Here is a 25881-nt window from a genome sequence, read left to right as displayed (position 1 = left end):
CTTCACATGTCACTCCAAGATTGCTTTTTTGTGTCATGTAAAGTACTTCCCAAATAAATGCTTTTAGTACCCTAACTAGGCAATAAACTTTCTTCCACCCTGTACAGGTTGTTGAAAAGGCCCTTTTTAAAACAAAAATAACATTTCTGAATGAGTAGTAGATCATTTATCTCGTTAATAGTATGAGCATTTAAGTTTGCCTCATTGTAGTAACTCATCCTGGTGTTCCTAAAAACCTGTTTTATGAGTTACTGGAAAATATACACGGACCATTTTTCTTACAATTTTGCATCTATATTTTATTCTAGATATTTGGATAGATTACAATTAATCTTGAAGAAACTGGTAAACATTAACAAAAATATCTTTACTCAATCTTTATTTTGCTAGAAGTTACTCCGAGCCTTTCCCTCGGATTTTACACCTGCAAAATCTGGTGAAATATATGAAATCCTCCCTGTAAACTCTGATTCTTTTACTGAATATTAGTTCCAACAATATGGTTATGTAAAAGACCGTAGAAAGAATACAACTTTAGAGAAACCTCAGCATGTAGGGTCATTTCTATACAAGTTTGCATTGAAACGTACTTCCTCTGCTAATAGCATTTTAAATAGCACAATTCGATTTATTCTTCCATTAAGTATCTAATGGCTTGTGGCACTATAGTTTGTGTGGTTGTTTCATATAACTGTTTAGTAATATGACTGTGCCTGGATTATTAAAAATCACATTCGATTTCATATGCTTTGCCCTCAAGAAAGGTCCTCGGGAAAGATGCTTTAATTTTACCTCTTCTATTATCCTCTTCCCGTTAACGGCTGAGAAAGTAACCTGTCTGCAACGGAACAGAGAGGGGAAATCCCTGAAAAAGGAAACTTGAAGTAGGAAACATCAGGGCCTCCGTCCCTGCATTTCACACAGAAAGGCATACCCCTCTTAAGTGTCATGTTCCTAAGTTTCATATAAATTTCTCCTCTATTTTTCCCCACCCCCTCAAAAAATACAAGTAGAGAATCTCCTCTCAAACTTTACCTTCATACATTTTGCTATAAAAAGATATTACCAACATTCTTGAAAGGAAAAAGTTACTTTTCAGTTGACTTGAACTTAATTTCCTTCTTGGCCATTGGGGGCAACTGTTTTCAAATATAACCTATTCAGCAAGTAATACATTCTTCTGGATTATTGAAAAGATAAACAACTCGGCCATGCTCCAGAATCTGTAATGTCTGTAAATCCTGAATATGTGTTTTCCTGAGGGGAAGGTTTCATTTGCATCGTATCCAGAGAAATATGTAATATCCAAACTGTGGAAACACAGTTCAGGAGTTTTTATAAGGCTTATTTGCACTTCAACTGAGAAATGAAAAGAATAAAGATTCGATATCTTGTACTGGAGTTCCCCCCCACCCACCCAGCCCTAGCTATAACATCTGTAACAACAAAGCTTTGCTCTCCTTTAAGCAAGGAGGAAACACTGTTACTGCATCCTCTCTATCCCATCTTCTAGACCCTACAAGTGAAGGGGAAAAAAAAGTTTCATAAATGCAAATTAATCTGAACATGGGTATTAACAAAGCAGCTGTAAAGTCTATTGACAGTATTATCACAAAAAAAACCAACCAGCAGAACCAAAGATAGAGAGAGGGTAGGAAAAACAAGTAGTAAATTCTGTTTCAATAGAGCAATAAATTGTCTGTGACTCTCTTCAGCATCTGAGCAGGCTGAATACTCAAGCACAGAAATTCTTGCAACAGAACACAGGAAAATGCGTTTCAGTGGAAAAACAGAACACTTCAAACAGCAGTCAACACTACACACCACCTAACATATTCCTGGATAAAACCACTGAAATAATGAATTTAAAACTTCTAGGAGCATTGATCTACCTCTACCATAAAGCAAAAGCCCAATCTTACTCATCATGCACATTAAAGACGAGGCAACTAATCTTTCAATTGCACACATGCAAAGTGGTCATAATGCATAATGAAGTTAATGCATACATATTAGAAAAACTATAATTTTTAAAGTATTTTAAACTAGTCGTAGGACTCCAAGGCAAATCTTCTCAATTTAACAGTCTTGTGATTAGCAGTGTGATATCGAGAACTCTGTACACATTTAAACTGAGTTAAGATTATAAAAAGAAACTGACTGACTTGTTACTTAACGAGACAAAAAGTAAGACTTCAAATTTTGCTTGCAATTCAATTAACAAAGAAGTTGGACTGATATTTAGTATCACAGTCAAACAACGTGGACTAAGGCTTCTTATCTATTAGGAAAGAATCACACAGTTGCAGCATGAATAGTTTGAAACATATGCTTGGATGCCAGCTCAAATACATACCACTCCAACGTGGGGGACCTAAGGAATAAACGTAATAAATTATTGCACCCTGAACGTGCATCTATTCAGGCACTAGAGGCAACTTATTCATCAGTTTGAAACGGCTATAATTTCAACAGCTTTTATATCCTGCTTCTTCTGAAAAGTGTTCTAGGCAATCTTCTCAAAGTTTGATATTGGCAGTGTAATTTGCAGACTGACTTGCCATGTTACAGTAGATAATGCGTCAGCTGAGAACGCATGTAAACATTAGGCTGGAAATGCCTTGTTTTAGAGTTTTCTCACAGCAGAAACCTTAATCAGACCACTCTGATCAAAAAGCAGTACCTTTTTCTTTAAATTATGGGGGGGAGGGTGGAAGACGACCACCCTTTGGTTTCTTTAACCCTCTGTATAAAATTTGAAGGCCTCTAGCCATTGCAAGGCATATTACACAGTGCTGCTAGGGTTAAATGGGCACCACACATACTTGTCAGCCATGTAATTACCACTACAACTGAAAATAGTAATATTGCTTTTAAGATTTTAATTTATTTATGAGACGGAGACTATAAATAAAATTTACATTTGCAGTCTGAAAAATCCATATGAAATAAACTGCATGGCTCTGCAGTCAGTAAAGCATTACTGGAAGTTACTTAACTGACATAGAAAAGATCTTTATTCTTTAGAAGAAAGTACTCTCATGCACAGACTTTTTTTTGTTTTTCCATAGTGTATGATGTACAGAAGCATTACAAAATCCATTATATCTGCAGCGACATGAAGTCCAGAGAAGAATATCAGAAACTGATTATCATCAACACCGTTCAGTCCAACTCTTAAGGCAAAATAACCCCTGCAAAATCTGATGTGGAAGTAAAAGGAAGCCCACCTTGTCTACGCAGCTCATTTTTAACAGCTTCCACACCTCCTGTTTTTTCAATGAAATCATAGATGACCTTTGAAGTTTCTTTGTCTTTCAGTTGAGCCTCTGAAATTCCACACATATCAAACAGGTTTTTCAACTCTGGGTCCAAGTTGTTCACCTGCAAGTTAAAGACGTTAGTTCCGAGCACATTGAAATTGACTTTTTTTTTTTAAATTTATATTGAAAAAAATCCCTGTAACGAGGAGGAACAGCAAAACACAAAAGCCCATCTTTCCAGGTTGAATTTTCAGTCAGAAACGACTATTTTAGGAGTAGGATGTAGCTAGTACAAAAACGTAAGTTTTGCTAGTTTTCCCCTCAATCCGAAATCCCTGTTCCCTTTTGTTCCTCCACCATTTTTCTGTGTTTGAATTAATTAACAGAAACAAAGCAAGTAAAAATCACGTGATGTTCAGTTAACTTTTATTTGATGCCAATCTTCAACCACTGAAGTTAAAAAGCCTCTACATCTTTTAGCCATTTAGTAAGTTGAACAACGTATTAAATTACTTACATCAAAACCTGTGTTTGGGTCCCAACCAACATGTCCAATGTGTCTAAAAAAAGCAGAAAAGTCCATTTAATCCACAGAGTAAAAAGGATTCTGTTAACTAAAATAATTGTTATTTTAAAATAACAATTTTAAAAGAAGAAAATAACAGCTAGATATCTGGATCACTACCTAGCTTCTACCTCAAACTCAGACATATCAGTGCCCGACTTGTGAAGGGAATAACAACACTTCCCTTCTCACTTTTTGTCTTGCGAGAAGAAGAAAGCGGAGAAACCAATTTTCCCCTTAGGTTATATATAGTCTGCGTTAAAAAGTTAAGGCTCTATACCATCCTGCAATGCATACTGATACTAACAGAAAGGCTGCACAAAGACCAAGGAGAGCATCTGCCTAGGTCTTTAATGTCACTTGGCTGGAATCCTCCTCCTCCTCTCTCCCATCACTGTTTGCTCTCTAACCACTTTCCTGACATTGCTCCCATTCACTTTGTTTTTTCAGAGAAATAAAATAAGTACAATTTTCAGTTGCCATCTTCCTAGGCTTCACTCCAATCTCCCTTACTCCCTTAAAATTCTAGTACCTACTTCATGTGGATATTAAAGAATTACTTTATTTGATGCTCTAATCAGCTAAAAAGGCAGCAGAAGAGTTTGTGCCTCTCCAAGCTGCTTCATGCAATTGCCTGTTGGCTACAGAAGACAGAACTGTACTATTATTAGCATTCCATATTTTGAGTTTCTTCTTGCCAATGGTTAGTTCTACAAAACCAAGATGCTGAGACTTCAGAAAGTCCAGCTGAGCTATAGGAAGACCACGTGAGCTGTTACTAGCCAGTCTAGCTTAGACGAATCTTGCCAAATTGCAGGGAGTGTCTTGCTATCTTTTACAGTGCCTAACACAACGGATGTTAGATCCTGGCTGGAGTCTGTTACTGCCACCACCGTACAAGTTTCCTTCATGACAATGCTGTTCTGTGTTCAGTTTCTGGTCTTGGTATAACTATGACTAGTTGACTTCTTAGCTCACGGGGTAAGAAAAGGAGAAGGTCTAGTTTAAATATTGCATTATGCTACAGAAAAGGCAGAAAGGGAAGCCCTCTGCTTTGCTTAAATAATTAAGTTAATATAATTCAAATATATGAAATTCTATTTAAATGGAGGGCATATTAAATACATTGCGTTACCAAAACATGGGCAGACTTACTGCTACGGTATTATTTGGGATGCTAAGATACAGCTGGCTTTGTGTAAATTAGATATGCATTTCCAAATATAAACAGTCTCAGATCCATTTGTAATGTATTACCTCGTATAGGCAAGCTAACAGAAATTTACTAGCAAATATACCCCTATAGCTATCTCTCTGCATACCCGTACATTTCATAATGTTCTTTTAAAAGCTTGTGAGCATGAGACTATTAATTAGAGAGTATTAGTGCACTTTACTGATATTAAAGTTCATATGAAAGTAATATGTTAACATTATTTCCTCATTTTCCATTCCTCAAAGGCAGGAAAATAAGTTACTTGTACACCCTGACCACAACACTTTATGCATTGCGACTAAAAAACTTCCAGAAATATTTGTAAGGTAACCATAATTCCTGTGTTATTTTTTAAAAAGTGTATACAGCAGTAAGTTATATTAATGTTAAGTACAGTTTGACTTTTTTGAGCTGCTCAGAACAGTGAAAGTCCACAAGTGGATAAAAAGAGGAATTTAAAAAACTGTATTTACTGATTACCTCTTTGATCCAGAATAGAGAACATGGACAATTTTCACCATCATCGGTATCACAACTCAAGTTACATACAACTTCAATTGGTATATTCCCCTAACAATCCCAAAAGCTATTTTTCTCCTACTCGTATAAAAATTGTAATTAAAGTGTCTTATACACTAAAGCTACATTTAGCTGCACTTTATAGGAAGCTTAACTAGAACTTAAGAGGAGAAGAAACAACCCACACATTTTCAAGCAGCTTTTGCAAAGGTCCACTACATACAATTTCAAATTACATTTAATGTCAGTCTGTATACAAATCTTGACGTGAACTAGAATGCATCCTTTGTTTGAACTTCATTAAATATTTTATCATCTTATTCTCAGCTTTTCTAGGATGACTTTAATATTTTATGAGTGCACATTAAGCGTTCCACAATTGTCAAAGCCTGACAGGCATTACAAACAAAAGTCTCAAACTCAGTATATGTATCTGCGCTGCTTTACACTCCTCGTACAGTTCTGATCAGAGGCAAGGTACCTTAATGCAAATTGTGATTTGCAGTTTTGCCTGCACGCACTACAAGTCTTCATCAATACAGCTACAGTAGTGACCAACTACCAGTCATTACGCAATCTTCCTTACAGATTAAGTCTCACTTTCTTATTTTCTGCATTTTCCAGTATTAAGTGACATTACAAGATGCAGTGTTTCAATTCTCGGAAGAACGCAGCTGATGTCTGAATTGTCTAAGCACCACCTGGTCAGGGATGTATTTTAGCCTCTTTTTTTATTTTCTGTCCTCTGCCCTGTTCTACAGAACATTATCTCAAAACACTATAATAATAATAATACTATAATTATTATAAAATTACCGTAACTGGTAACGCTAGCATTATTTTACAGAGTTTTACTCTAGGAAAGCATATCAGCGTAAGAGATGCAAAAGCATGCTTCAAAAGAACAGGATATACTAACCTGGGATGTAATCCTCACTGATTTTCTAAGACTTCAAGGAAACTGATCTTTCCTCTAACTCACTCAAACTTTTAATTTTTTTTAAGCAACAGGAATTTAAAGTACACTTATTTTAAAATGCAGAAGATCAAATCATCAAATTACAGCTCAAAAAACCATTGCCAATTCAGTAAATTGAGGCGGAGCTTTTCAAAATAACATCTTCAATTTCTAAGAACAGATATCACGTAAGAAACGTTAGAAAACAAACCCAACTGATTCTTAACAGGTATGCCCATGTAAACTGTACTTTCATCACAAGATACATGTGCTAGCCTACGTCCCAGAATAAGAAACTGTACAAATAGAAAGCCAAAGATAACAATATGACTATAGTTTCCGCTAGCATGCCAAGTTAAAACCAGCATGTACATTTTGTACAACAACGTACAGCTATGCAGGCATAGCCTAGGAATGACGATATTAAAAAGTAGATCACTGAGGCTGTTAAAGATGCCTTGGTTAAGTGGTCAGTTTATGGAGCTAAGGTGTCTTCTAAGTTACTTTAGGATAGCAAGTTACTTTGTTTTTGTTTAGAACTGAAGTAAACTCTTCACCTGTGTCCAAAGTAACTTGCTTTAAACCTCACAGCACGCCAACTCATACTGGCTATAGTTGAGATGACACAACAGTCACACGTTTGCATGTGTAACTGACAAAAATCTCAAAAAAAGTCCTTACTGGAAGTTAGATGGTGTTCCAATATCTGCCTTTGTCAATCTTTTCTTTTTAGTTTTTCCTTTCTTCTTTTCTTTGGTGTATGAAATATTGTTGACTTGCGGAGTATAAAATCTGTTAGTTGTAATTTCTGGGTTTTTGATATCAACAGTTGCCATTGGCAGATTTGGACCTGTGAAGAGAAAGTATGAGACCTTTATCACTGTGTTTCAACAAAGCCATATTTAACCTATTAACTGTCCCCCTCCCCTTTTGGTTTTGAATGGGAAAATACCTGTACTGTAGCCATTGTTCTACATGCCACAGGTATCTGAGTTCTGGATGTCAGAAGTATAAACTAAATTATTTGCTGAAGAAAAAAATGTTGTTACAGCAGAGCAATGTCAGAACAGTTTTATAAACTGGAATATTTTTGCAATAATTTTTTGCAAATTTGGCCAAGGAAATAATTTCTTAATTTGAAATTAAGATTTGTACAGAATTCATGGATTTTTATTCATTAGAATAAGAAACATTAACGTATGCTTGTACACAGAAAGAAGCGTAGCTACAATCCTAGATATAGGTACTCTGAGTTCCATAAAGAAAACAGCAACACCACAGCGTTGGCAGCACAGTAAACTGATCTTAAAGAAGATCTTTTGCTTAGCAAGCATCAAACAGGAATGATTTCTCTCATAGCACGCAGAACTTAACACAAAAACTTCACACTGCACATAGACTTCACTCTGTGTATACTATCAAGTCTTTGAAGCACCAGCGTATTTATAGAGCTATTCAAGATTCCTCATTTCTCATTCTTTGACAGGTTTGCAAAATAGTCAGACTCAGACAAAAACAGAGCTTGAAGAGTACTAGCAATAAAAGCAGCACTGGAAACACAATATACACATTCAAATTATGAATTAAGTTCTCATACCTTATTCTTCTTTGAGATAAACAATTCCAAATCACTAACTTAGTTATTTCAAATGCACCTGAAATATAGCTAGAACGCTAAAATTTGCAGGAGTATATCTATTACTTACATAATAGTAGCAAAGAATCATACCCAGCATGTTTTCCACTCAGATTTTTTGTTTTGACTGAAGATAGCTCTTAAGCATGTGATGGCAGGATATAAATACTAAGAGGCAATTTAAGTACATTGTTCATAAATATATATAAAATATATATACACACATACATACACACAAACGTGTATGCGTGTGTTTTACACCCTTCAAAAAAGAAAAATACTGCTAGGATAAGCAATCTCATTTTTCCAAAATTGAAGCCATCTTCCACTCCCCTCTGAGTTGCTACCCAATGGTCAGTAAGTCAATTAAAACATTTTATCTTAAACTCAAGCCTCCAGGCGTGTACTCAAGTGGACAAGAAAAACATCTGTTAAGACTTTGGTGAAGCAGAACCTTATTTTGACACACTCTATTCACAACTGCATTTTGATTGGAGTACTCGGTCATCCTAAACTTTCTGAAGGGACCAACAAGCCTTAGATTTCACAGTCTAGACCCTGAATCAGAAAGAAGCAGGCACTGACGCTTGTATTTTAACACCTCAATAGGAAGTGCCTAGTATTGACCATAATAGTAAATAAGAAGAGAAACAAGACACTGGGCTAGGCAAAGCTCATCTAAAAATGTATGGCAGCTCCTACGTTCCAGTAAGTTCGAGGACAAGTTTTAAAACTGCATGAAAACGACACAAGGACCAACAAGTGTTTTCTGCTAAGCAGCAATTACACAGCTAGAAATGCTACAATCTAGACAACTGTCTTCTGAGTACTAAAACACAAATTGACCATGTATTGCTATGCACAGCAATTTGTATACAACACTTGCAATTAGCAGTAAATTCACTAATTTTCCAACACTATCAACCCAAAACTTAACAACGTGCAGTTAAGTACATCTTCAGCGTAAACTGACAATTACCGTCTTTACTTCATTAGCTTAACATGAAACATGGTAGCAGTTCATTTTCCATTTAATCATTGATTATACTTTCTCACTACTATGGATATTCGCAGTTTCAAGGTATACTAAAACTTAAAATGAAACACGTAAACTGCCAGCAAGTTCTCCATATTCTCACAACTTCTGACTTTTCAAAATATGCCTTGCTTTTTGCATGCAAAGTCCTAAATTAACCATAAATGGCTAACTATGTGAGGAAAGCCATTTTCAAAATGAATTTTTATTCACCTGAACTCAATCTAAGGGCCCAATTCCTTGATACTAATAATATTCTTTCTAGAGATCACAGAAAGATCTTTAAGATAAAGTTATTCTTACCGTCAGCTTTAGATCTTAGATGTCCATGAGGGATATAAGAACCTTGAAAAGAATTATGTTCTTCTAGAACTGCCATATTTATATCCAGTAAAAGTTTCCCCATCATAATACATGCACCTTCCCCATCAGGTGTAGACAGCTCAATAAATGAAGATGAGAGAGGCATATAGAGCTCATCATTAGGAAGTACCTGACAATACAGCGGCTTTAAGCATCCACCGTTATCAACATCTGCGATATCCTCAGAAGGGGCTCCAGAAAACGTGGTACAAAACATTTTGAAATATTTTCTATTTTATAAAATTCCTTGACTTTTAGAACTTCTCTAGGCATCTGTCCCAGACTACAGACAGCCCTAGAATAAGTGTAAACTGTTCTAGTTAACAGCTGAGATATATTTGTCACATGATTTTTAGAGATTTCCTCAAAGCTAGTTCTCTGACAAATCCTTCTTTCATCTGGAACTTCACCAAGAGGTCAGTTCAACCACAACAACTCCTCTTTATTTGCATAAAGAGGCCTCGTCATTACAGATGAGAGTAGAACATAAATCCCAGGAAATTAAAGGCTAATACACTTTACATAACTGTTAATGCTAATTTGATTTAATCCTACAATTCTAGGGGGGGGGGGGGGGGAAAGTAAAACTAAAAGACTTAAATCCATACCATTGAAAAGATCAGACAATAAAGTGTTTTTCCCACATAGCTCTACGTTTACCTCAACATAGGCAGAAAATCCAAACCTCAACTAAAACAAAATACTCCACAGCACTTCAAGCATGGATCATGCGATTACAGAAACGTGACTGTTCCCGTTTATCAGTTTTAAAGTAACTATGTATGTATACACAGTACAGGGAAAACAAAACAAAACCACCCCCTCCCACAGGTAACCCATTTGTTTTTTTTTTAAATAGGATTTCACTGTACACAAAAAAACAGCTTACCCTGCAAGAGGTTTTTCTTCAGTTACCCAGACAGTATATTTCTGTTCTAGTCCAAGTTGCAAGTACTGAAATGAAGGCCATCATCATCTGAGGCTATCACCTACATCCCAAGCATGTCTCATCTGAGACTACAGAGGGCACGAATACAGCTAATCAAACCTCAAGTTCCCTTACCAATAAAGCAGCCAAGCGTTACAGAACTCAAGGAAATCATAAAAGGAAGGTAGATAGTTCTTGAAGAAACATGGACATCCTTGGTCACTAAAAAACAGAGCTTTGACTAGTGATTTTAAAGCATAAACACCGGGCATAAACTTATGTCTTTCATAGAATAATTCAGTGTAAATGCATATGATCAAAGCATGTAAATTTAGTTCATCAGTATGCTTCCCCTCAAAGAAGGGGCTGTTGCCAGAGCTACGACAGGATGAATTAGGGAGACTACCAGTTATATTTTCAGTACAAAAGTTTTCACACGTTTAGTTTTCTTAAATCTTATTCCAGTCAAAGATATAAGTCAGAAAAATGATTTGTTTGTGTTATTTCAGGTAAACATTTACAGTAGAGACAAAAGCTTTTTTTTTTTTTTTTTTTTTTTTTAAATGCTATATACAGTGTCACAACTACTGTTTTTCTTTCTCTTCTACCCTGCAGAAACTGCTATCAGGAAGATACTCTTTAGGTGAGGGGAGGCAAATGTTGCTCAAAAGGTAGAACCATTACAACCTGAAGTTTCTCTCAGGAAACTCAGAGAATCATAGACTGGTGCTACCACAAAGTAACTGAAGAAATCCAACTTAACAACGGATATCAGAAAACCTGGGCTAAACTGGAGTTACCAAGACCACTGCCTGAGCTTCCTTAAAACTTAGTGTTTATCGGAACAGAAATGTTCATTTTTTTGAGAGGTATTCTACACTGTGAGGCTTTAGTTGGAAATAAAGGACATCAGCAGTTCCCATAAGTCAGGATTAGTTAGGAATCACCTACTTCTGAGACCCGCTGAGATGCCTGGACATCTTGGTTAGCATAAACTTAAGACCATCTCCTCAAGTCTGCGGGTTTAGGGACTGAAGACTACTCCTCCTCAGGGTTTAGGGACATCGGACAATCAGTTGATGATAACCTTGCTCAAGCAGCTAACTAACAGACATGGCAATATGGCTTATGCTGGGGATCACCAAGAGAAACATTACAGGTTAAATCACTTCTTAGTTCCAGTGTTGGTTCATAATGAGATCAAAGACTTTAAGCTTGATATTCAGTAATGTACATCTTTCACTTGATCTTGGAATAAACAGTAACATTTTTTGATCAAAGGGACACTTGATTTCGATTCCTTCCATCAGTTTAGTGATGGCAGGATCGCCTAAGGAGCCTGCATCTTCATATTAGTGAGATGTATTCCCGAGAGGCAAATACAACCTTTTAATTTCAGCAAAGTTTTGTATATCAGCCTTATTTCCTGCTGGGTCTTCAGAATACATGTATATGAGATACAAAGCCTTCTTCACAGTGTAAGCTGAAGGGCTTCTGTTCTGCTTGCAACAAAATATGCTCCTCCAAAAACATACCTTACAAGTGCCAGCTAAGCCACAAATCTTCCAAGCAAGAACTAAACAAATACCAAAGAACAGAAACAAAACAAATATACTAACCTCCAGAATACAAATTTACTGCTTTCTCCACCACACAACTATCCTGAACAAGTGTAAAGCAAAGCTATATACTAACAGTAACCGACAGAATTGAGAAAAAAATAAAATGAATAAAAAATAAATTGCAGTGTGATTCATGCAAAAAAGCTTACCATTTGGTGGGTCTCGTCTTTTTTCTGTTGAAAGAAGAAAAAGAGAGCTATTTATTCATTGGTATCACTTGAAATTTTCCTTCTGAATTTTACTTTTATAATGAAGCTCTCAATGACCTTGAACTCACTCTTAAGAGCCTAAGAACATCTTTAAAGCCTATTTATTACTCAACAGAAACAACAAAATTAAGCATTACAGAACTGTAAAAAACATCTTAGAAATAAGCACCAATTTGAAGTGAGCAAACTAAATAGGTACATAAGGAAATGGTTGAGTTTCAGATGTTTTGAATACTTCACCAAATTTTGGAGTCAACAAGCAGCTTTCAAATGACTTCATTTTGATACGACCTATCAACATAGGATTTCTAAATAACATGTTACACTTTCTGATTACCAGTGAATGAGACAGGTCCTTCATTTTAATTTGAAATATAACAGCACGTGTATACGGTGATGCTCTCCCATAGGCGCCAAAGCACCTCACAATTATTTTTAAGTGTGAAGAATAAGACAGAGGGGCAAATCACTTTACCTATGTTACTTACCAGATAACTGAAAAACAGGGAACAGAACTCCTAAGTACTAATCTAGCTATTTTATTCACTAAGCCAAACTGTTTCACTGAGCACGAAGAATTTGGTTTGACGTGTTAGAACGTAGTTGCAAACATTTCACACCTCAGGACTCTCAGGCACTCCTGTCAACTTATAAGGAAACTCTCCTTTCAAAGTGATTTCTCTCACTTCCTACTCATTGCTACTCACCTCAAACATTTACCTACCTGCAATCATCCTTCAGGACACATAGTCCACAGTTACCTTTACGCTATATGCATACTTACACCTGCGTTCTGAAAATTTTTGGGTTTAGCAGTACCCATATGGGCAAGCACAGCTTATCATCTCCCACTGCCACACAACATGGCTCCATAACAAATATGTACATCCTCCCTTCTAAATTCAGAGTATCTAGAGTCTAACAGAGACTCCAAAGAGTTTTGTAATAAGAGGAATTTTTAACTGACATTTCACTCTTCAGCAAGTCCTAGTCTGAAACTGTCAACCCATTATATTTTTCAAGACACAAACACGGTCCTTCCCCAAAGAAGGGAGCAGGCATCTCCAGACTGTTTTGACCCGAAACAAAACCAACAAAATCCACCCCACACCTAAGTACGCAAGGCAATTTGACCTAGTATTCTGATCTTCAGGCAGGAGTATAAAACACTTGAAGGTCACAGAATCTTCATCAGATGAATATGACCAAAAGCCTCTGAGATTTGTCTTTGGCTGAGCACACCTTCCAAGGATAGGTATTTGCCTCATAGCTTACAGCAGAGCTTAGTTTCAAGCACAGAGATGGAAGGCCTCTGCAAGAAATCCTCAGTAAAAGGCATCAGGTCTGGGGGACAAAACGGGGCTTTTTACCCGACACTGTGCTTTCTCTCCCTGAGCATATACAGGGTAAGAAACCACTCCTGCTGGACTGCCAAAAAGACTGCTCAACTTTTGGAGCACACTTACAGTCCTCTCCAGGAAGCAACAACTCAGAGACAGCAAAGGAGAGCGTAGGATTGAGAGCAAGTCATCTGGCACAGGACGGGATGCTGGCAAAAGCACTAGGCATTCATAGGAAAGATTGAGTGGCCTTGTGCTAAATCAAGGAAAGCCATTACAATTTTCATTAGGAGAAATAGAACTCAAGAGATAAAGTAACAGAAAACAAAGCAAGACATTTTAAAAACTTTTTCCAGTAATTTTTGCTGGGTGTATACAAGAAGGTTAATCTGCAGCTGAAAGCTACTAGCTCTGTTTTTCTACAGTTGCCACTGCAGACCAGAAAATAGGATTTCCTGTTCTGAAGTGCAGAAGACCTGACTGGAGAGTGGCCTCAAGAGTAGACACTCTATCACAGTAATTTCTCTTCTTTTGAAGATGAAGATGCCTATCGATCCAAAAAGAGGTATCAGCTGCACCAATTACCCACGTCTGAGAAACGCAATGATCCCTTCAATAAGTATTCCTGGAAACGAGAGGGATCTCTGCTAAGACTTGAACCCACGCAAGCTGAGCACTTCAGAGATACGCTCGTCTCCCAGGTAGTAAAAACGAAAGCTGTGACTAAAGAGTCAAAAGATGCTCTTCATATGCAGCATCCACTCTGTGAAGTTCCTGAAGGGCATCAGGAGCTAAAGCTCCCATGGTAAGCAGGGAGCTTCAGAGAGGGCTAACGAAGCTCCCACCCGAGAACTGCAAGCTGTAAAATTAGCTGAGAACTGAAACCTTCTTCTACCTTAAAGGCAGTTACGAACCAAGGCTGAAGACTTTGTTGCACTCCTATGGCAAAGTGCTCAGCATGTGGAGAGGACACGCCTTGTATGGGAACATATACATTGATATTCCTGATGCAAAATAAACAACAATAAAAGAACTAATGGTTTCTGTGCGTAGGTATACCTGAAGTGTGAACGTACCACACTGACAAGCTCCAAGAGAAACGTTGTGTAGGAGGAACTATTTGGGATCAGTTTTTAAGAATTAAGGGTAAAGACCATTTAGGTAAGTCCAGATAAATTAACTGATTATAGTAATTTCTGCCTAAGGCTAAGAATCTAATTTTGATCTTTGTTTAAAATCAGAACTTAGCTAGATGAAAACCAGATTGATATTTAACATATAAAGACCTCACCTCAACCATTTTCTTCTCCTTCCTCTCTTATTCTGTTCTCTGCTACACCCACCCCATAAATACACTGCTTTTGTACGTTCAGTGTGGACCTATACTTTCACCTCTGTGTAACTCCAGATGCACTTACTCTAGAGCTGTCTGCACACTGGAGTACATTTCATGCACAGTGAAGAGGAGCAGAAAACTGGCCTCCTTTGGCAGCTGTTGGATGATATTTTGCACACTAGCCTCAACATCAAGTCGTAGCTTTCTGAAGCAGCATTGTTGTTCTTGCTTACTCCCAATGACAAGGGCTTTCCAAAAGACTCCTGGAAAAATCTCTTATGGTAATCTCTTACCAATCTCTGAATGGTAAAAGATGCTGCTAAGTGATCACATAGAGTACTCTTTTCAGTAGAAAATAAGTCAGGTGGCACCATGACGAAATCAAATATATTCTGGAAGACACAGGAGTGAGAGGAATGCCCTTTTAATAGAAAGGGCATCAACTACTTCTATGTTTGAGAAGTTAAGATGCACTAAGAAGCATTATGCCAATTTGCAAATCAGGTTATGACTTGGGTTAAGTGTAAAGCCTGTTGCTTTAGAATCACAATTAGATACAGTCCTGCCCATAGCATAAATACAAACTCCATCTCATGGCTTGTTCAAGGAAATACTTGTCTGTCTGTTTTTTAATTCATGTTCTGAAGCTCTGAACAAGAAAACACTTGTCTTTAAAAAAATCATCTTCAACCTGTAATTAAAAAAAAAAAAAAAAACTTAAAAACATTAGCAAGCTCATCCTACAGCGTGACTTCGAGCACACAAACCAAGACATTTGCTCAAAGTGTAAGCAAGAAAACTTTTGTTGTCCTGTGAAGAAAAACTATATGCAGAAGGACTGTGATCACCCTGTGAACAGGAAAAGGGTTTTTTGACTGAACCACTTTATTTTTGAACAGAGCTTACTATGGCCAACAACTCGGATACAAATTTCCTCCCCGGTTATGTGCGCACCGTAGCCCCGTACTTTAGACAGATAATAATAGTTAATAGAATGAAACTTCAAGAACAGGAGATGCAAGCTGATGCAAGATTACTTTTACTCTACAAATGAGAAACATAGATTATTAATGTCACTTCTTAGCATCCCCATTTCTTCTCAAGAAGACATACTACCATATTCTAACTCTGTCCACAAGTAAACTTAAAAGAAAGCATTTAAGCTTCCAGACTGAATGCTCTGTGCCTGAGGTAACATACCTAAAGGAAATCTAAGTGAATATACAGCTCATGTAGGTTACTGAGAACACTTGCAAGGATGGCAATGCAAGATCAGGGATTCCTCGCTTTACGCTGGTCTGTACTGCACTGCTAGTGCAATTCAACTCCAGAATGGACTACAAAAATGCATCCAGTAGCTTGGACTGCTTACAGCAAGCCCGAGAACATCCATGTGTGCCAAGCCCATGTTTAACATCAGCTTATTCTTCCTGGTCACACGGCTGTCAGAACGGCAAGTTGTTTACGGGCTCCTCATAAAAGGACCCAGAGAGGATCTGAAGGAAGCCCGAGCTCCCTTTAGAACAGTGACCATGTTTCTAAGGCATCCTGCAGCTGGCAAAACGCATGTCAGGCTTCAGACTGTCCTGCGCTGCTAGGAACGCTATAGACACACTATGTCTTCTGTTCTTGGCTGCTGACAAGATTACTGCTTGTGAATAAAAGACGTGTCTCTACTAAACGCTGGACCAATGCCAATAACTCATTCACACGGACTACTGGACATACCAGATAGTAAAATCTTCGTTACAATCCACTTGAGCAGAATTTAAACAAATTAGTTATAAACAGCCCAGAACTAAAAGAGTGTTTAGTCAAACGTGAAAAGAGCTTAGGGGAAGATTTCTAGTTTTCCCACTGACATCTTACCCTTTTTGCTTCTACTTGGTCTATATTTTCAAACACCATAACCTTGGAGACAACTTACACAGACACTTACAGCAAAGAGCATCAAGTTAGTTCAGAAAAATATTTTTTTGCATAATAGAAAAACGAAACATGCTTTCATAATGCAAGTACTTCTACATATAAATACGGCAGTAACACCTTTCAGACACAGAAGTAATCTCCTGCCTCCCCCCCCCACCCCAAAACATGAACAAGCCTGAACTTAAGATTAATTTGAATATTTACCAGATTTTCTTTGCCGTCGTCCAAGTAAATCTGTTACTGTTTTTCGGAATAGTTTAGCTTCTTCTTCATTAGCAAAATTAAGACCAACTTGACATGTCTGAAAAACATTAATATTCCCCCCATCCATGACTAAGAAAATGCTTCAAAGGCTATCTTAAATGTTTTCTTATACCATTTGAAGGTATAGCCAGGAAAAAAAGAAAGAAAGAAAGAAAGAAAGAAAGAAAGAACGAACGAACACCACCACACTGATTTTGGCATCGAGTCTTAATGAAACATATTCTAACTTAGGGATATTCATCTACTAATCAAGTTTCTAAAGCTCATATTTTATTAAATTTGGGCAAAATTTTGTAGGCTGAAATCAAAGGAGAGAAAAAAGCCAAAAGTTGTGCTTTAAGGATACGTGAAACTTCACAAGCATCATCTGCAAGTGAAAATGTATTCAATGTATTATTATTAAAGGGAGCTGAAAATAAAAAAAGTACATTTTATGCATCTGTCTTATGGATTAAATTTTCGAGCTGAGGTATAAAAAAATGGTTTATCAACAAAAATTTTCAAGGAATAATTAATATTGTACTTTTATAAGTAATTTACAGAATTAAGATGAAGACTGCAGTTATATTAGAAACAGCTACTGTGCAAATAAAAGACATTTTAAAATAGGTATTCAAAGATATTGAGACTCACATCTCCAGCAAAGGTATGAAAATATCCTCTAGGACTATTATATACAAAGTTATTGTACAGCTCCTGCTCCCACAATAATTTCCCATCCTGAAAAGAAAAAAAAGAAAAAAGGGAAAAAAGATATTGAAAAATCTTTTGAAGACAAACTGCCAAATTTAACTTGTTTCACAGCAGAACTTATTAAGAGTTTGAAGCTCCATGGCGTTAAGCATCTACCCTGCCGTTCACCCAGAGAAAGGGCTCAAAGTATATTGGAACACGTAGAGGTGCCAGACTATTTCAGGTCACTGTCTTCTGTTCAAATTCCTGCATGTTTTCAAAAAATATCCTTCAAATTCCACAAACCTGCAGCAGCAATACTGGCAGTGGTAACAGTGCCCAGTAATAATAGTGACAGCAATAATATAGTTATAATAGTAATAACAAGAAAGGAGACTTCTACCAGTATGTTACTATTTGAGGGAAATAGTAACTTCAAGAAAACAAAAATTTCACCTCTGTAAAGTTTTATACATTTGAACGGCATTGCAGTTCAGTACCCAAGGAACAAGTTTCTCATTCAAATCTAATAATCAAATGGCCAAACCACAAAGAATGCCAACTGGCATTCTTGAACGAATGACAGAAGTCAAGTCCTGAATGCTCACAGCTAATGAGCTTCTCTTAGCTGTAGAGATAGTGGGAAGCTTTCCAAAGTCTTAGTGAAAGTCAGTAGGACTTGCACTTCTCAGTATCAGTTTTGTTATGAAAATGTGACTTGGGCACTTCAGCTCTCATTTCCTATTCTATCTTGAGTGAAATATTACAGCAGGATCTTCAGTATGAACATACTATCATGGAAAATACTCATTTGTCTTGCAATTTTGCATGCACCAACACCAATCTTAAAGCTTCTTTTTCTCATCCCTACAGAAGACAGCATCTAATTCTAAACCATCAGCCAATATACAGATACCTGCTAAAATTCTGACAACTAATCCATACTGGTGACATTATACTAATATATATAAAATACATATTATAATAGACTAATATACTAGTTTTACTAGTCAGATCAGTAAAAAACTGCTTCTGTGAACTGTAAGAAAGATCATACCTGATCTTTATTTGTTCCATAAGAGCTGACATCTATGAAATAATTAATTGAATTTAGAATAGCTGAGAAAATTGCACAAATACCTATTAATAAGCATTGTAATTGCACTGTTCACAGCATGACATCCATTTACTTCAGAATCCTTGTACAAAGTTGTAGATGCAACAATTCATTCAATTCAAAATGGTGAATGAATACAACTGAGTTTAAAGAGTCTGAAAAAGGGGAAAAAGCCAAAAAAGCTACTTACCTTGATATCAAATATTCTGATAAAATATGACCTCTGTGGATTGTCCTTTACAAGGCAAGCTACCCCACAGCATTTCTTTGACCACATGGCATTGCGATCTGCTGCATATATTTGAACGACTGCTGAAGACATTGTCTAAAAGGAAAAGTAGCTATTACTTTTAGGATTAAATTACAAGTCTACATTTCATCTTTTAGCAAGGTATCTCTTAATTTTGTTCTTCATTTTAGGCAGCACCTCTGATGATTTCCCAGTAGGTAACATTCCTAAGATCAAACAGACTCCATACCACTTGTATGCATTTTTTTGCAAGGTGATTTAGACGGCTTTAGAAACCTAACAGATCTGTGAGATCTTGGCCATTAAAAGCACACACAACAACAAAACATCACATGGACTGCCTATAACAGGCAGGGAATAACTGCGGTGGTTACACAGAGAAGTCCTGCTGTGCAGCTAAACTTCTTTCTTTTCAGTACTTCAAACTGGATAGAAATGCAGTATTAAGGCTAGGACTGTAAATTAAATAGTGCCTGCAAGCTTTCCCAGATATTGGAATGCAATTGTCTATATTGCTTAATTGTTAGAATGGTCTCTGGCACGATTTTAGTCTATGCCAGCTAGCCAGTTCCGAAAAATTCTTAGGCATGGTTTGGGAATTCATACGAGCTAGAATTATTCCCAGTTGGCAATATGAAACCTTCCTGTTTTTAAATTAAGAAATTTTAGAGAGATGAAGATTATTCCACATCAGATGGCTTCAATGCCTGGAAATGTTCCTGAGCATACTTTATAGTATAGATATAATTTGTGCATAATAAATTATGGACATAATTATGGACCAGAGCATCTCACATGCAAAAAGGCTGAGAGAGCCGGGATTGTTTAGCCTGGAGAAGAGAAGATGGAGGGGGGATCTTATCAGTATGTATAAATATCTGAAGGGAGAATGTAAAGATGGAGTCAGACTCTTCTCCGTGGTGCCCACTAACAGGACAAGAGGCAACAGGCACAAACTGAAACACAGGAAGTTCCATCCGAAACCTTTTTTTTTTTTTTTCCTCCACTGTGAGGGTGACTGAACACTGGAACAGGTGCTCAGAGAGGTTGTGGAGTCTCCATCCTTGGAGCTATTCAAAAGCCACCTGGACACGGTCCTGGACAGCCTGCTCTAGCTGACCCTGCTTGAGCAGGGCAGTTGCACTAGATGATCTCCAGAGGTCCCTTCCAAACTCAGCCATTCTGTGGTTCTGATTCTGTGTTCTGTCCTTCAGCCTTACTAGGGAGCAAGAACTAAAACCTCTGAAGAATACTTATATTGTAGCCAAGTCATAAGAACAGACACCTTACAGCATCTGTACTGGGACTAACCAGAGGTTGTCTAGCCCAGCACCTAGCTTTCAACAGCAGCAGATGCCTATGGAAGAACATAACAGTATAGCATTATGCCATAGGAATATGTCCTTACCTTCCAGCAGACTGAAGCTCAAGACCCTCCTGAGGGCCAGCATTGATACAGCCTTTGCCAGAGTTTTCCTTTGTGAATTTATCTGAATCCATAGGAACTTTTGGCTAGCAAATCATTGTGCAGGGTTGTATCACAGTTTATTTATGCACTGTGTAAGAGCTACTTCCTTTTGTTTAAAACTTTGCCACCTGCTATTTTCAGTTGATTGTCCCTCCTAGCTCTCGTACTATGGAGGCAGCGTTTATGGTTCCTTAGTTGCTTCTCTGTGATATATATATGCTCATATAGATAGTCTGTCATGGCTGGTTCTTTTCCTCTTAACTTCCTCATTCTTTTGGAAGTGATGCTAGTTTTATTAAATTACTCCTGTTCAAAAATCATTCCATAATTATATTATCCTCCTCACTCATGTGGATCTTACCTAGTTCTACTACATTCTTCTTCGATTAGGGATAAGGATGTTATGCTACAAATCTAGTTTGTTAGCCTTTTGAATATGTGGTCACAGCAATAATGTTTTCTGCTTTTGTCTCTATTTCTTTCCTTTTAAATCACAATCTTTTATTTGCTTCTGACTATGGAACATGAAGTTGATGTTTTCATAGATCTATGCCCAGACCCTTCTTGAAGGATCCTATCCGGTCTGACTAATAGGCTCTATACTAGGTTTTCCCCATCCCCTCTATGAACTTTTGCCTTTATCAACATTGACTACTTGCCAAAGAGGTTGACTCACATGCAATGAAAATGTGTCTTTTTGTATTATAAGATTACCTAAATATCATCATCACCCACATCACACTTACGTTTCAATAGGTTAACAATGATCAAAAGAATCACCATATAAGTTTTTGGGGATTTTCTTCTCAACAAACTTCAATTTTTTTCCTTAAAATAGCATCAAAATAATTAGTCAGACTGTCAGCTACTCCCTAAGGAAGCTTTATAACCTTTGTCCATGAACTGTAATGTAGCTTCCACAAGTTATGGATTCTGCTCCTGTTTTGCAATCATTTCTTCAGAAATACTAAAACCGACTGCTAACCTTTCTGGTAACCTACGGGAAAAGTTTAGCAAGACTGACTCAAAGAAAGCTTTGCTGCTGCCTCTTTAAATGCTCTGCCTCCACAGGGAAAGAAGTATGATTCCACATTTAACCTACAGATTAATACAAGTATTTTAATCAGTATACAAGTATTTAATACAAGTATTTTAATTTGTCAGATGAGGAAAAGGAATCTTGAATTAGCCATACTACCACCCCAAAGCAGTCAGTTGATAGATGTTGCAGGTATAAGGGATGCTATTCTTCCCTTATATTGCAACTGTAACGGGTAAAGACTTAAAATTTTGGCCACGACTGCCCAGATTTTGTTCAACACTTCTGCTAACTGATGTCTCTCATTTCTGCAATCCCAGCTCATTCTTCAACTGATAATCTTGCAGACACAAAACAACAAGGAGCACAGATGGGCCATTCTACAGTTGTAACCAAGAAGGCATCACATCCAAATACAGCAACTGTCCCACTATCCAAACACAAAATCTTCTCAATCCTCCAAAACAAGTCCAACTCCACTCCCATTAACCACTCAGATAAGTAGGTGGCCTTGGCAGGATTTATATACCTCAAATTTAAAGCACAGAACACTGTGGTTGATCTGTATCGAGAAGGATTTCCTTCCATGTGTTGCTTCCTATTGCATCTAGTGAAAAAGCACCAACTGGATTATTTGAGTAAATAATCAGTAATGGGTTTAACTCCATGACAACAGCCATGAACCAGCACAGAATTCTTCTCTCATTCTTACACATTCTCCAGTCATGGAAACCACCTACCACTTGAGTAGAAAGAATACTACTACACAAAAAAGAGAATATGCCCTCATTCTGCATAATCACGATAGATTTAATTAACACTTAGTTGGTCTGTGGCATGTAAAGCTTACTTGGAATGTTAAAGAACACTTTCATTGAATCTAAAGTAGGTGTTGTTTTGAGACTTGCCAAGCCTAGAATTAAATTATATTTTAATTTATTAATTAGTATTATGTAAATCCCTACTATTCAATGAGGTTTTCACATACTAGAACAAAATTATGAATTCCACTGTCATGCCCCTACTATTTTTTTACTAAAGGGTCAACACAATAAATAAATCGGGATGAGGGCAGTGGATTAGGGAAAAATCCAGCTCCTTTACTCAGCTACTGTTCTTTTTCACTATACCCAGCAGTGCTGTCATTGCTTTATCTTACTCAGTTCCTGGAAGGTGGCAAAAATATTTAGTTTCTCATCATTCACTGACTTCAGAAACTTAGAAACTTACGTAAAACTCGTAACTTGCAAAAATACACGACCATAAACGTCACTGCTTTTCATTATAAATCCCAGTCACACAAATTCAATTAAAAACTTTTCAACTTTAATTGCAGAATTGCAGGGTCTAAGAACACTTAAGCAAGTGTCATAATTTAAATATTCAATTGAATGCCGCTTCAGAAAATGCAATTTGTCTGTTTTGAAGTCAATCGTTACATACAACTCATTTCTCACACAGCATTCCTGAAAAGAATGCTGCATCTAAAAGTATGTTTGTTTGGTTTTAATTATGTGTAAGTGTTTCTTCAAGAGAGGTCACGCCACTGACTTTACCAAAAAAAAAAAAAAAAAAAAAAAAAAACCTGAACAGGAGTACCATTAAATCCTCCAATTAGTGATTTTTTTTTCCTGAGCTATAGTAAATTTTGATGTACCTAAAGCTTTAGTACCTAAAGCTATTACGGTATTTTCAGAAGAAGGATTTTAACGTTGACACTACTACTTTGTTTAATAATTCTGATGATGTCCTTGCCTTTCTTGAACCCCTATAGGGTTCAAAAAGGTGGACAGGGAAAAGAAATGAGCTAGCCCACAAACTGACAACAGTGTGTGTGGTGGGGGGAAGGGGAACACAAACCCTCCGTTCCCTCCGTGTTTCCCAGAGTCAGTGCTCTGTGGGAGGGCATGCCATTGATTGGAGATTTCTGTACTCTTGTCACACCTCTCAAACTGGTTACTTATGAAGCAGAAACAGATCAGTCTTGCCTGTTCTACACTAACTGCTCTGCTGACAGAGCTGGTCTCATCTTTGTGCACTCATATAGCAGAATGTGCATGATCAACACAAGGTTCATGAAACCACCTTCTGCCTGCCGTAACTAACTTGCAGTAGAATAATGTAATCACATCAGCCAGTGTTAGTTTCCTGCCCAGAAGTTGAGCGGGAGGTACCTGAATACTGCAATCAGCTTCCAGCACGAACATTTGTTGAAGTAGCCCGTCAAAGTAATAGCTTACAGTAATTCAGTCTGTTTCTCAAAAAAAACCTAAAAAGCAAGTCAACAGCACCTCTCATTACAAGAAAGAGCTATCACACTAGATAGCTTTCCAGAAGCCATGTCAACCATAAGCAGAGAAACTACAGGAGACTACAAACATTAAAACTTAGTGGGCCAAGAGTTGTAACGAAGACCAGTTGCAAGGTTATAACAACTGCAGGAGGATGTTTAACCACCTCAGCATACTCCAGAACAGAAAGCTTTGCATGACCCATTGGGATGTTCTTTTGCAGTATTCATATACAGCTGACAGCTGCTTATGGTGCAAAGATCACCGAATTATAGAACAGCTTAGGTTGGATGTGACATCACAGAATTATAGATTAATTTAGGATGGATGTGACCTCTGCAGGTCATCTAATCTAAGCTCCTGCTCAAAGCAGGGGTGATTACAAGGTCAGATCCAGTTGGCTCAAGGTCTGGTCCAGTTGAATTGAAAGGCTCCAGAACAGCTCTGGATAACCTGTTCCAGCGCCTAACCACTGTCATTTTAGTGCTTGTAAAAACACGATCATGTATTCTAGTGCTTCAGTATTGTTATAAAGCTTCATTCCTGACAGTACTACTGAAAACACTAGCAATGATTTTCAATTTTTTTTCAGTTTTAAGATTTGCAATATTTTTCCAGTTAAGACACAGACTCCCATATAGATAATTAAATCTCATATGACAGGTTGGCTTTTTTTAGTTACCCTTCCCAGCCCCTGGAAGTATCCTTCAAATAAGAAGGTGAAAAGAGATCTGCCCTATACTGTAAAAGCACAAGTAGTGGCAGCTGTTTCCAAGCAGAGTAACCTCTTGAGAAAGCATGCCTATGTAATGCCCATAGTTTCTTCAAGAAGTCAGCTTAAAGATTTTTGACTTGAAAGTCAGTGATTGCCATTAGCTACTTTAAGATTTCCGAAGAAAGCCGTGATGAATATTGTGATCCAAAACTGTGGGCAATCCAAACCCATAAGAATAGAAATCAATATTGCTATTTTCTGTTCCTTACAGTACATACCTGGAAAAGCTGTCCTTATCAATGGTATTACTGGTGTGCAGGTTGCCTGTGACAGACATGTTTTGTTTTAAGGCATGCTATGGTGGAAATCCCTATTATGTCTAAGCCAACATGCAGAAGAAGCCTGACCAGAAGAAGCCCAACAGTGATGTTGGCTGCTCCTACTGCGTCACTCATTCACTTCTAGAGTAACTCTTCAAAGAATAAAGGACTATTGTTATTCAATCCCATTAAAATAATGATAAGTAATAGCCTTCCTCAGATGGCAGGGCTCGGGAATAGAGGTCCTATAGCCAAGCACCACTTCAAAGTGGTGAACACTTTGTGAGGAAGTGTAATACTAATCTTGACCACAGCAAGGACAGGAAGCTTCAGTGCTGAGGAAGTCTCTAATAGCCTCGCATTACCTGAGTCACAAAAAGATCAGGAAACTCACAAGGACTCACGGAAGAAAAGACAAGAAGCAGAACAATGCAGGGTAGCTAACTCTATATGCAGTCACCCTAGTCCACAGGAAATCAGCCAACTAGAAGTAATTCAGTGGCTGATATTTCTTTCTCTGGATTATAGGGGCTCTATAGGAGAGAGAGAAAAAAAGGAGCAATAACATGTAGCACCGATCAATGGCAGAAATACCACTCGTTATCTCTACTTATATCAAAAGAATAGCAGCTAATGTTCCACAACTGGACATATAAATGCCAACACTTTAATAAATTCACAATATTCAAAGCAAACAAAACTAGCGTCAGGTAATGTAATACCTGAACAATGTTCTCTGATCAGCTTATCTTTAGCATCAGAAATAGATGGAGCTTGTAACAATGTGTCTGTAGCGCTCAACACTGCTTATGTGTTTTATTCCAT

At 37.4% G+C, this 25881-nt stretch overlaps 1 protein-coding gene across 2 annotated transcripts in view; it reads right to left on the bottom strand.

Annotated features, from left to right (window-relative positions):
- The window catches only part of WASL (WASP like actin nucleation promoting factor), a 53653-nt gene that overhangs the window by 8126 nt on the left and 19646 nt on the right, over positions 1-25881 (bottom strand). For both annotated transcript variants that reach the window (XM_068931915.1, XM_068931923.1), the window contains exons 2-8: positions 19164-19298; positions 17818-17904; positions 17125-17221; positions 12256-12279; positions 7203-7371; positions 3781-3823; positions 3231-3384 (exon numbers count right to left, since the gene is read on the bottom strand). In XM_068931915.1, the coding sequence (XP_068788016.1) occupies positions 3231-3384; positions 3781-3823; positions 7203-7371; positions 12256-12279; positions 17125-17221; positions 17818-17904; positions 19164-19298 (709 nt within the window). The remainder of the gene's footprint in view (positions 1-3230; positions 3385-3780; positions 3824-7202; positions 7372-12255; positions 12280-17124; positions 17222-17817; positions 17905-19163; positions 19299-25881) is intronic.

This window comes from Struthio camelus, chromosome 1 (genome assembly GCF_040807025.1).
Source record: "Struthio camelus isolate bStrCam1 chromosome 1, bStrCam1.hap1, whole genome shotgun sequence".
In the NCBI taxonomy this organism is placed as follows: domain Eukaryota; kingdom Metazoa; phylum Chordata; class Aves; order Struthioniformes; family Struthionidae; genus Struthio; species Struthio camelus.
This window is presented reverse-complemented; position numbering and strand designations above follow the sequence as displayed.